Source organism: Oncorhynchus nerka, linkage group LG24, assembly GCF_034236695.1.
Source record: "Oncorhynchus nerka isolate Pitt River linkage group LG24, Oner_Uvic_2.0, whole genome shotgun sequence".
Lineage (NCBI taxonomy): Eukaryota > Metazoa > Chordata > Actinopteri > Salmoniformes > Salmonidae > Oncorhynchus > Oncorhynchus nerka.
The window spans coordinates 50,994,112-51,007,130 of NC_088419.1; the positions used below are offsets into that span (position 1 = coordinate 50,994,112).

The 13,019-nt window shown below is 42.4% G+C and overlaps 1 protein-coding gene across 1 annotated transcript; it reads left to right on the forward strand.

Annotated features, from left to right (window-relative positions):
- The first annotated feature begins 228 nt into the window (after nucleotides 1–228).
- LOC115108104 (MOB kinase activator 3C-like) lies at nucleotides 229–8,959 on the forward strand. The gene is made up of 4 exons (XM_029632070.2): nucleotides 229–553; nucleotides 4,993–5,569; nucleotides 6,877–7,079; nucleotides 8,095–8,959. The coding sequence occupies exons 2-4, from the start codon at nucleotides 5,152–5,154 to the stop codon at nucleotides 8,122–8,124; spliced, it is 651 nt and encodes a 216-aa protein (XP_029487930.1). The 5' UTR covers nucleotides 229–553; nucleotides 4,993–5,151; the 3' UTR covers nucleotides 8,125–8,959.
- Nucleotides 8,960–13,019: the final 4,060 nt, after the last annotated feature.

Sequence of the window (13,019 nt, forward strand, 5' to 3'; positions counted from 1 at the left end):
TGTTTTTGAGAAATGACAAAGGAGAGAGCGAGAGACTAGACTGCATGCCAAGAGGCCCGCAGCACTTATGCACAGTGTGTGTCCGCTCCCCCTGCTCTGGCTCTGTGGGATAATAAGAGGGTTTGTTTTCCCAGAGCTCCCACATGAGGGCTGGGCCTCGTTGGCTAAGGGGGACGGGCTGCCTTCCTACAGGATAAGTAGGCAGAGAGAGAGAATGAGGAGTGGCAGAGAGGGAACCTCCTTTGTCGATTTATAGGTCTTCCATGCACACATACACACACACACACACACACATAGATAGACACACACAGACAGCAGGGGCCTCTCAGACAAAGTCAGGATGTGACATCACTCACAGGAAGAGAAGCCAAACAACTTTTTGACTTGTACTTTTTTGTCTGCGCTGCTGTGTCGCTGGCTTCTCAGTGAAGTTGGAGCCTCGAGGTCTGTTGGTAGCTGGGAAGGAGGGAGTATCTGTAGGAACCGGAGAGGGACAGATCTGCCTGGATCGTTGTCCACATTCCCAAGTCGTCCACATTGGGAGCCCAGCCAGGTACTGTGGGGGAAACTTCTCCCCTTTTTTTTATGTCTCTGTTGATCTCCTTGTATCTTTTCTCACTCTTTCACTTTGATGCATATAACTGGATCCAACTGTGTTTGGTCCATTGCATTAGCGACTCTTTTCTCTCCCACATATGTGTGTAGGATCTAGAAAGAGCTGCTGTTATTCTCCACTGTCCGAAGGAAATTCCATGGAAAACTCAGTAAAGTGTGCAGTGTGCACAGTGGGTCTGGTCCGCCATCCCCCGTACGTGATCAGACATGCACCAGTCTGTAATTGGAGAGGCATGTGGAGACTGAGAAGCAGTGAAGTCAACAAAGCGAATGTATCCCAATCCCTTGGCCTGTATAGAAATGTATCCTCTGTGCACTGCGACTGTAGTAGACAGTAGTACTCTGAGGTGTACGGTCCACGACTGTTATTCACATCTGTGCATCTGAAAGTTAGATACCATAACTAATGGAGTGTAGTAGCCATCACTAAATCAGCCAACTATCCAGTTGTGGACCAGCACATATTTTCTGGTCATTCTCCAATGGGCTACAAACTCAGTGCTTTCCCAATGTTGAATGCCTGTATTATCGCCAATAGAAATTCACCAGTAGAGCTAATACAGTGGGGCAAAAAAGTATTTAGTCAGCCACCAATTGTGCAAGTTCTCCCACTTAAAAAGATGAGAGAGGCCTGTAATTTTCATCATAGGTACACTTCAACTATGACACACAAAATGAGAAAAGAAAATCCAGAAAATCACATTGTAGGATTTTTAATGAATTTATTTGCAAATTATGGTGGAAAATAAGTATTTGGTCAATAACAAAAGTTTATCTCAATGCTTTGTTATATACCCTTTGTTGGCAATGACAGAGGTCAAACGTTTTCTGTAAGTTTTCACAAGGTTTTCACACACTGTTGCTGGTATTTTGGTCCATTCCTCCATGCAGATCTCCTCTAGAGCAGTGATGTTTTGGGGCTGTTGCTGGGCAACACGGACCTTCAACTCCCTCCAAAGATTTTCTATGGGGTTGAGATGTGGAGACTGGCTAGGCCATTCCAGGACATTGAAATGCTTCTTACGAAGCCACTCCTTCGTTGCCCGGGCGGTGTGTTTGGGATTATTGTCATGCTGAAAGACCCAGCCACGTTTCATCTTCAATGCCCTTGCTGATGGAAGGAGGTTTTCACTCAAAATCTCACAATACATGGCCCCATTCATTCTTTCCTTTACACGGATCAGTCGTCCTGGTCACTTTGCAGAAAAACAGCCCCAAAGCATGATGTTTCCACCCCCATGCTTCACAGTAGGTATGGTGTTCTTTGGATGCAACTCAGCATTCTTTGTCCTCCAAACACGACAAGCTCTATTTTGGTTTCATCTGACCATATGACATTCTCCCAATCTTCTGGATCATCCAAATGCTCTCTAGCAAACTTCAGACGGGCCTGGACATGTACTGGCTTAAGCAGGGGGACATGTCTGGCACTGCAGGATTTGAGTCCCTGGCGGCGTAGTGTGTTACTGATGGTAGGTTTTGTTACTTTTGTCCCAACTCTCTGCAGGTCATTCACTAGGTCCCCCGTGTGGTTCTGGGATTTTTGCTCACCGTTCTTGTGATCATTTTGACCCCACGGGGTGAGATCTTGCGTGGAGCCCCAGATCGAAGGAGATTATCAGTAGTCTTGTATGTCTTCCATTTCCTAATAATTGTTCCCACAGTTGATTTCTTCAAACCAAGCTGCTTACCTATTGCAGATTCAGTCTTCCCAGCCTGGTGTAGGTCTACAATTTTGTTTCTGGTGTTCTTTGACAGCTCTTTGGTCTTGGCCATAGTGGAGTTTGGAGTGTGACTGTTTGAGGTTGTGGACAGGTGTCTTTTATACTGATAACAAGTTCAAACAGGTGCCATTAATACAGGTAATGAGTGGAGGACAGAGGAGCCTCTTAAAGAAGAAGTTACAGGTCTGTGAGAGACGGAAATCTTGCTTGTTTATAGTTGACCAAATACTTATTTTCCACCATAATTTGCAAATAAATTCATTAAAGATCCTACAATGTGATTTTCTGGATTTATTTTCTCATTTTGTCTGTCATAGTTGAAGTGTACCTATGATGAAAATTACAGGCCTCTCTCATCTTTTTAAGTGGGAGAACTTGCACAATTGGTGGCTGACTAAATACTTTTTTGCCCCACTGTAGATGTAAAGTACTGAGGAAGAGGAGGATCCTGTTCACACCACACGTACTGTGTACAAACACCATGCGTATGTGGAGGAAGCTGTCAAGAAGATGGATGACACTCTCCTCCTGAACAGTCCAGGGCCCCTCATTCCTACACGTCTCGAGAGTAGGAACGCTGATCGAGAATCAGTTCTGCCTTTAGGCTCATAATGAAAAAGATTGTATGGAGAGGGAGGACCGGATTCTAGGTCAGCACTCCGACTCTGAGACGCTTTATAAATACAGGCCACGAGGAGTGAAAGAGGAATCTCTTTGTCAAAGTTCTGCTAAAGTCTAACGCCTCTGTCAGACCGACAACGTCATTGCATCAATACTGCGTAATAAATTCTGCAGTCAAACTTTTTTCATTATGTAATCAAACATTTGAGTGGATATGAATGCAAGAGAAGTTCAACATTCACCTTTTGCTTACTAGTTTTGTCAAGTCGATGCATACAATGTTATGCATATCTTGTATAAATCCAATGTATGCACGACCCAGAACACAGAACGCACTGCAACTGCCTCTGCAACACAATACTGCAAGGCAAACTGAGCTTTCCATTGGAAATGAATGTACTTCTGGTGTACCAAAACCCAATGACGCTATTGGTCTAATCGAGGCGTAATAGCAAAACGACAGTAAAACTACACTAAACCAAGTGTAATGCAACATTCTGCATGACTCTGTAGATTTCAGACTCAGAGCACATGAATAAGCTTAACTTATATAGAAAGAAAAATATTTCCCACTTAAACCACACACGTTGCACCATAACAAAACCAGGAACTGTTGAGAGCAGCTGTGTGAAATGGAACGTGGGACACAAATGTGGATACAGTCACGGGGCAGTCATAAGGGCACGAGACATACTTGTATGTGTCATATAGAATGAAAGAAGAAGCTTCAGAAGCTTTTTAGAACAGCATACTGTCTCTAGTTTATTCAGCGTATAATATTTGGAACAAATACCTGCATGACTTATTGACAGCTGTAAAGCTTGCCTTGACTTTTCAGAGCACTCCACATGAAAGTCATGGAAACTCAGTCAAGTTCAGATCCTTCTTAACCATGGAGCTGAGTAGCCAGTTGGCTACTAAACCTGCCCTGTAACTGAACTAGTTTGCTGGGGAGTTCTCGGTAAAGATCTGATCCACCACGAGTTATTCTCTTCTCTCTGGTGCGCTTGACTTGATATATATACGGGTTGTTGTGATGACTCATCCCTCGAAATGACTACCCCTCCCCCCCTTACTCCTTCATCCCCCCTTTTTCATACGATATTCTGATACGGACAACCGTTTGTTATTAACCCTTATGATTAAAAAAAACAAAAGCAATTTAGTCTAATAGATTTTGTCCCTCTGCAACATTCACTGTCTGAAAGGAAAATGTCAAACCCATTCCGGCTGTTTGATCCTTAACCAGTCCAGAACACTGCGAAATGATCTCCTCATGGTCTGCCAGATGGTTAATAGCTAATAACGACTGGATGTATGACGCCATTACAGTAATTATCTACTGTGCTATTGTCCATCCCTACAGGGGAGTAGACCTCCGTCAATATTGTATCAGGTCAATGGCGAAGGTGTTAGACAACTCATGGTGCTTACAATTGAACTTGAGGCAGTGTAGCTGCGCTGCGCAAGTGGGTTTTCTCCAATGGAGTTGTATGACGCAGTGAGAGGTAGTGTTCTGCATAGTTAATGTTGAGCGTGTGGGTGGCGGCTTTTAGGTGGAAAGTTCAAAATGTCTCACGTACAGACGACGTAAAGAGCCCTTTCACCACGCTTCCCCTTAGCGAAGTGCAGCACGCTCTTCATTTACACAATTACCTTTGGCTATCCCCTCTGATCTGATTTTCGTATGAGATCACACTGGGCCTATTTCAAGGACACTATGGTTGTTGGTCTTGTGACATTCAACGCATAGTGGCCGCCAGAAAATAAAAGGTCACCAGAAATGAATTCCGCAAATGGATTCTTCTCACCTCATATTTGGGGTCATATTTTCTGTTCCGAGCAGTTTCACAATCCCTACATGCTTTGCTCATCAAGTCCTTCAAGGCATGCCCTTTGTAAACAAGCTTACAGTATTGTTTCTACTTTGCTGTTTTCATTTCCTGATTTCTATCATGCTGCCTGATAACATTGTGAACGAGCTGAGCATCTCTAACCTCTCATGACCTATTTTGTTTCCTCTATGTCTCAGAGAGGGGTCCCTCCATTCTCAATCATCCCCAATGTAGAGGTCACTGCCCTCTGAATAGAACAACTCCTCAGCGACCTGCAACCTAAACAAACGTATGTTAGTGAAACCTGTCCAATCCATGCTCAGGAAGGCCACACCATAGAGTCCACCATTAAGACAATGGCGCTCTGTCTCGGACAAGTCTTCAGCAAAGACAAAACGTTTAGGCCTCGGAAGCGCTTTGAGCCTGGCACACAGCGGTTTGAGCTGTACAAGAAGGCCCAGGCCTCTCTGAAGTCCGGCCTGGACCTGAGGAAAGTGGTCCAGCTTCCCGAAGGAGAGAACATCAACGACTGGATCGCCGTGCACGTGGTGGACTTCTTCAACCGGATCAACCTGATCTACGGCACGGTCAGCGAGTTCTGCACCGAGCGCACCTGCCCCATCATGTCCGGGGGCCTGCGCTACGAGTACCGGTGGCAGGACGGAGACGACTACAAGAAGCCCACCAAGCTGCCCGCCTTGAAGTACATGAACCTTCTGATGGACTGGATAGAGACGAACATCAACAACGAGAACATCTTCCCCACGAGAGTAGGTGTGTAAAGGCAGTGGTTCCAAACTAGGATAGTGAATGCACCTGTAATGTGGCATCATGCCCACTCTCTCTGACAGTATCTTTAATGGATCTAGAAAGGTTCAAAGAAAGGTTAACGAGATAGGTTAATTACACGATGAGGGTGGCAGAGTGTGAATTATGGGGGGCCAGTGTGAGCTAAGCTCCCTTGAATGAGACATGAGCTCCTCTAAATGCAACAAAAGTCTTACTTTGGGGGGGGTGGTCTCTAAATATTGATAATTTGACCAAGACGGGCCGACAGCAAGATGCCCTGGCCGCAAGACGCATCAGTCTCACTGGAGAAAGCATCCGAGTGAGTAAAATAGCGCCCCTCTGTCTCAGTATGTGTAGCCCATGTATCTGATGCTGTCTGGTCAAAAAGAGTATGATGCTTTCTCCAGTGAGATAGATTCAGACACTTGCTAATTGAAGGAAAATTATGAAATATAATTTCACCATTTTTTAAAATGTGTTTATAGTTTTCTGGGGAACAATAGATTCCCTCGGCATCCATGAATGCACACCACTATAATAGGCCTAATGACAATCACCAAATGTCATTACATTTGTGATGTTTGTAACAGATGTCTTTTTCCATTCATCAAATAGCAAGTGTACAGTGTGCACAGTTTGGATGCTGGAATCATTTTTGGAGTAGACAAAATGTGCGCAGCTGCAGTTAGTCTACTTCTTGAAGTGATTTATTTGACAATCAGATGAAAACATCACGACTGGTTGTGTTCATGCCACATTAAAATGTTTTTTTTTTTGTTTTGTTTTTTTACTGTTAAATGACATCTTTACTGTTAGGCCCACAAAAAAAAAATCCCAAGTGAGGCTCCCCCGAATGTCACGGTATAATTTACACTCTGGGGGGTGTCATTTGGAAGAAATTGAATGGGGTACTCTTAGTCTATTGTTCATTGTCAAAGGGTTGTTATCAAGCTCTGTTTGAGGAGGGAGATTATGTGCATAAACAACCTATTAAATTAACATGTAATTGCGTTGCGGGCTGCCGAGAGAAATTGTACAGTATATGATCTACCTACAGTATAGGATATTGATGTCCAGTGTGATTTGAATGATCTCCAATGGAAACGAATGTGACAGCTTTTAATGCTAAGTGAGATGTAATTCTGAAACATAATATAGCATAATTATGGAACATAATGACATTCTGATAGTTACAAATAGATTTTCATTAATGCATCCAGGGATGGTCTCTAAAATGAATCGAATGGGGTGGCAGTCTTCCTCACTGACAGTTCTATCCTCTTTGGTCCCAGGTGTTCCTTTCCCTAAGAACTTCCAGCAGGTGTGTAAGAAGATCCTGAGCCGTCTCTTCCGGGTCTTTGTGCACGTCTACATCCACCACTTTGACAGCATCTGCAGTATGGGCGCTGAGGCCCACATCAATACCTGCTACAAACACTACTATTATTTCATCTCTGAGTTCAGCCTCATCGAGCACTCTGAACTGGAGCCCCTGGTGAGAAAGGAGGTGTGGGGGTGAATGGAGGGGAGGGGGAGGGGGGGTCAAAAGTAGTGCACTAAATATGGAATAGGGTGCTATTTGGGATGTATCCTTAGATAGAGAAAGGGTGGAAGGTTCCATTTCTATGTCCTGTAAGTTCATATTTAGGACAGGGGTAGAAGGGTGTCTGGATATGAATGTATGAGGGCGTATCCCTCACATTACTATCATTCAGACTGACTAGTTTTGCCGTGGCCCAATAAGGGAGGAGCTTACATTTTCCTCCATAAAACGAAGGCAGTGTATTGTCTGCGTTATTTCACACCACAACAGAACATGTTGTTTTGAGTGTCTGCGCAAACCACATAAACTGGGTGATTATACAGAATCAACTCTGGGCATAGAGCATATTACTAAATCACAGCCCAGTATAAAATAATTATACGATAGCAGTGTGTCTTTCATTTTCCCTTTGGCACAGTCATTGGAATTAATGATGCACCACTTATTTCCCCAGTTTGCATCATAAAAAAAAAACTTGTTAAACTCTTTGTAAGAAATCTGGTTTGGTTTATATAACCATCATAAGTGAAATTGCAGTCTAGCCAGCCATAACTGAGAATCATGTCACGTTCAAGTTGTTTTCTCTAGTGCAGAGAGCTTCGTTACATCTGAACAGATGGAGGTAGGTGCTCCGAGGTACAATAAAATGCCTCTGTTATCATCATTATAAAGGACAGACTTTTACTTCCCCTCCGGGTGAAAAAGTAATGAGACTATATCAACAACATAATCTGGGGGGAAATAAGCTTTTGGATGACTAGAGGTAAGATGGGAACAGACGAGTGACTTCTCATCAGATGATGACTGTATTGTAGCCTATCTGTTTGAATATATCCGTGGCCTCATACAGTGTGACGACAGGTGTGTAGCATTGTCGGTTACGATAAATTAAGCCTGGGGCCATCTACCGGTCATTTGTCAACATCATATGAATTGCTTGTCTCTCCTCTCTTCTCTTTACCCCCAGAGAGCAATGACAGAGAAGATCTGTAACTAAACCACTTGGACAATGGAGTGTATATCATTTCAAAAAATTCCCCCGGAGCCCTTCAAGAGACCCACTGCTTAAATACCGTTCCAAACACTCAAACCAAAGGACAGTCGAATGGATTTTGAGTGGATTTGAAGAACTTAAGTGTTATCCATCAAGCATTAGAACGTTTATTCACATTTTCAGCCAATAGGCTATACGTTTTTAGGAAAAAGGACTGTTCTGCTTCCTAGATTTTGTGCTGTGACATGCAGCATTTCAATATTTTGTGTTTTATTTGAGTAACTGTTCTAGCTCTGTTTTACTAAGCATGAATATGTTTTTCTTGTGCATGTTCTTGACATCATTAACTTCCAAAATGTGCCTGCGGTTTCGAGGTGTTTGAGCCATTTTGTGATGGACAGAAGGCGACATCACAAGACCCCTCTCCAGTATTTAGCATTTTGTGACAAGTACGTGTCCAATGTGTCCCAGCCAGAGGCAACAGAGTTAAGGACTTTGAAAAACAGACATTTTGTGAGGTGTCTGGGTAAGTACAAGGTGACAACCGGAAGCAATCCTTGTGAAATATTGACTTCATTTTCATTTACCAAAACTAGTTCAACTGGGATTACTCTGGGAGACTAATCTGATTGAGATGTGTGACTGATTCAATTGCCAAGTGTTAGGACAAGTAAATTCACCCACTACAATTGGTGTTTTTGTTGCATGCCCTGTTCATTTGCATTTTATTATTAAGGAAATGTTTTAGTTGTGATCACACTAAATATCAGACATAGGATATTTTCATTCAGACAGTGACCAATTAAAACCTGCCTCATTGCTTTTGTAAAACCTTAAAGTAACTGTCCAGTGTTTCCAGATTTCTATGAAATGAATTACAATATGAGTGAAATAGTTATGGTAATTAAGTATGTTATAAAGCAGCTTTTCTGTGTTGCAGTGGTGTGGGCTTACCTCAACAACAGAATGGTGTGGGCTTACCTCAACAACAGAATGGTGTGTGCTTACCCCAACAACAGAATGGTGTGGGCTTACCTCAACAACAGAATGGTGTGGGCTTACCTCAACAACAGAATGGTGTGGGCTTACCCCAACAACAGAATGGTGTGGGCTTACCTCAACAACAGAATGGTGTGGGCTTACCTCAACAACAGAATGGTGTGGGCTTACCCCAACAAAAGAATGGTGTGGGCTTACCTCAACAACTTAATGGTGTGGGTTTTCTCAACAACAGAATGGTGTGGGCTTACCTCAACAACAGAATGGTGTGGGCTTACCCCAACAACATAATGGTGTGGGCTTACCTCAACAACAGAATGGTGTGGGCTTACCCCAACAACAGAATGGTGTGGGCTTACCTCAACAACAGAATGGTGTGGGCTTACCTCAACAACAGAATGGTGTGGGCTTACCTCAACAACAGAATGGCGTGGGCTTACCTCAACAACAGAATGGTTTGGGCTTACCCCAACAACAGAATGGTTTGGGCTTACCCCAACAACAGAATGGTGTGGGCTTACCCCAACAACAGAATGGTGTGGGCTTACCCCAACAACAGAATGGTGTGGGCTTACCTCAACAACAGAATGGTGTGGGCTTACCTCAACAACAGAATGGTTTGGGCTTACCCCAACAACAGAATGGTGTGGGCTTACCCCAACAACTGAATGGTGTGGGCTTACCTCAACAACAGAATGGTGTGGGCTTACCTCAACAACAGAATGGTTTGGGCTTACCCCAACAACAGAATGGTGTGGGCTTACCCCAACAACAGAATGGTGTGGGCTTACCTCAACAACAGAATGGTTTGGGCTTACCCCAACAACAGAATGGTTTGGGCTTACCCCAACAACAGAATGGTTTGGGCTTACCCCAACAACAGAATGGTGTGGGCTTACCCCAACAACAGAATGGTGTGGGCTTACCCCAACAACAGAATGGTGTGGGCGTATACCGTTCAAAAAATCTTAATGCACGTAGACCACTCATTGGCCAGGAGAATAACATCATCCTGTATTTGGAAATAGCATGCATTTTTGAAACAGTCTATTTGAGATACATGTTTGAGGTGTTTAAAAAAAAAAACATTTTATTAATGCTTTGGCCACAACTAAGAGTATAGGATGAGTCAACAGCATTGAGAATGAGTTAACAGAATTTTAACAGAATTTTCACTGGGCAGTTACTTTAAACAACTTTGCCATTCTCTCTCTCTGTGTGTGTGTGTATGTGTGTGTGTATGTGTGTGTGTGTGTGTGTGTGTGTGTGTGTGTGTGTGTTCGTTTTGAGGAAAGCTATTTGATATTAAAATACTAATATGACTCATGGATATAACTAATAGGACGTCCTATTTATAGGGCAAGAGTATTATAGGGCATGGGGCCCTATAATAATATGGATATACCCCATATTTGACCCCTGGGGGGCATGGCAACCATTTTTCAAAATGCATGCAGATTGTAACAATACTTTGGAAATCTGTTTTAAGATAAATGCTCCAAATTTGGCACAGAGGTAGATTTCTGGACCCTTAAAATATTAAGATATGGAGCCAGCCCAGATATGCAGCAATTAAAAGCTAGATTTATGTAGCCTGAAAATATTTATTTCTGGAGCCACCACAGATTTGACCCCTGGGGACAGTTACTTTAAACAACTTTGCGATTCTCTGTGTGTGTGTGTGTGTGTGTGTGTGTGTGTGTGTGTGTGTGTGTGTGTGTGGCCCCTGTCAGTAATAAAATGTTAGAGTTCTGAAGGCCTTTTTTGAGATAAACACATCAAATTTGGCACAGAGGTAACTTTATTTAGCCTAAAAAGATTTAGATATGGAGTCATCACATATATGTGGTGGCCATCTTACAAAATGGCCACTGTCAGTAATACACTGTTCGAGTTCTGAAGGCCTTTTTTGACATAGACGCACCAAATTTGGCACAGAAGTTGATTCATGTACCCTGACAAGATTTGAGAATGGAACCACTAAAGATGTGGCCCCTGGGGGCCTTGGAAGTCATCTTATGAAATGGCCACAGGTGGTAATACAATTTACAGTTCAGAAAGCCTGTCTTAAGATTAACAACCCAAATTTGGCACAGAGGTATATTTATGTACCCTGAAAAGATTTAGATATGGAGCGACTCCAGACTTAAGTGCATAGATGACATGTATTTTTTCCCCACTGCCCCTGTTTCGAGACATTCTAAATCAAAACAAATTTCACACATATATTATTTAGTATATGTAAAGACAGGATTAAATCAAGAATAGTCTGATATGGGTGACAATATTAACCTATCACTTGTGAATTATATATTATCACTTGTAAATGACGCCCAGCATAAGACAAGAAACAATGCATTTATCTTATCATAGTCACACACCTCATGTAGCCTAGCCCATAGATCTATATGTGTTGATAAGGTTTGTATCACAACTAAAGTGGCCAAATAACTCCTTAAAATTAAAAACATTAATCCGCTTTACAAGTGGTGTATAGCCTAATTGGCATACATAAACAGAGCGTGAGTTTCAAGTTTGGGGAAGATCAAATTTACCATAAAAATGCAGCTTTATAATAAAAGCGTTACATGTATTTGCAGTCACTTTTGATAATGGTATTTTCCCTTTTGATAATGGTGTTTTTCCGCTAATGGAACATTCGTGCTTATAGCCTACTGCCATGTGCGCATTGCAGCACTTATAATGTGAATTAATAGCCTAATAGTTTATCATCATTTAAAGCTAAATGTTCTGATCTGTTGCGTCAGCCACATTGCGTCAAAAAGGCCATGGTTGTATTAATTTGGGATCTATCGCATCCCACACCTTTTGAATTATGGGCGATAGTGGATTGGCATAGGCTAGTGCTTTCGCTGTTTTTTAGGCCTACTCATCTTGTTGGCTGACGAAAAGTAAATGTGGACAGTTCTTCCAATATCTTCAATATGCACCTCGGAATTGGATAAGGACGAGCAGTTGCATCCCCAATGTGTCGGTCTTCACTTGTAGCCTGTGAGAAAGACCTGATCAGGTGATGGATAGCCATGTGAGTGAGAGGTGCTTCGGAGCGCGCAGCAGTCATTGAGAAGGGCACAAAGCAGCACTCCAAGGCCAAGGGCATAATGGCCACTGGCTGCAAAAGGCATGGATTTTTTTTAGGGTGCATTACGGCCACACAAAGGGAATGTCGCGGTGAAATTCGAGGCATTGTGAAGTGCTTGTCAAATTGTGAATGAGAGACTGATAAAGTGTGTACAGCCTGCACAAAAAAAAATCTAAGCGGAGTGCATGCCATCATTAGAGTCGCTTCATGCCGCCTTCCATTGTATTACAAATCAAAACATATAGCTCAACATTTGTAGAACAACTAAAGTCACATTAATAACTCTAAATTAAGCATATAGGAGTACCTATTTCTTTGTTAACCGGTCAACACAAAATAGCTGCATGTACGCACTCCCTGAAATCGTTTGGAGAAAATATCCTTATAATGTTCTATTCAGCTTTGTTCAATTATGTTCTTCATACTATAAAATAATGCCATGGAACTTTAAGCAAATCTTGTCTGCTAAATGAGCTAGTGTAGTCCACAGCCATTTGGCATAACCAGATCAGGGCCTAACATAAGGACAACTCACAGTATGCTATTCTGTTCTTCTGAAATAGACTACATCTTCTTCATGTCATGCTTCTTTAGATCTGTCTAAAATAAATAATGGATTTATTGTAAAAGTATAGGCTATATTATATGGATCTATTAGACTTTTTTTTTAATGTAGATGTTCCAAAGGTCTGCATCGGTGGCTTGTAGGCTATGCGTGGAAGCCAGGAGATGCTAAATGTGTTTATGTTAATTAACGTCAATTACTCTGAGACCAACAGTTATTTGCTTGACAATC

Bases quoted from the DNA above. Each gene is read 5' to 3' on its own strand.
- LOC115108104 (XM_029632070.2), top strand. From the start codon at position 5,152: ATGGCGCTCTGTCTCGGACAAGTCTTCAGCAAAGACAAAACGTTTAGG. The intron at 5,570-6,876 runs GTGTGTAAAGGC...CTTTGGTCCCAG, and splicing joins CATCTTCCCCACGAGAGTAG to GTGTTCCTTTCCCTAAGAAC. The intron at 7,080-8,094 runs GTGAGAAAGGAG...CTTTACCCCCAG, and splicing joins ACTCTGAACTGGAGCCCCTG to AGAGCAATGACAGAGAAGAT.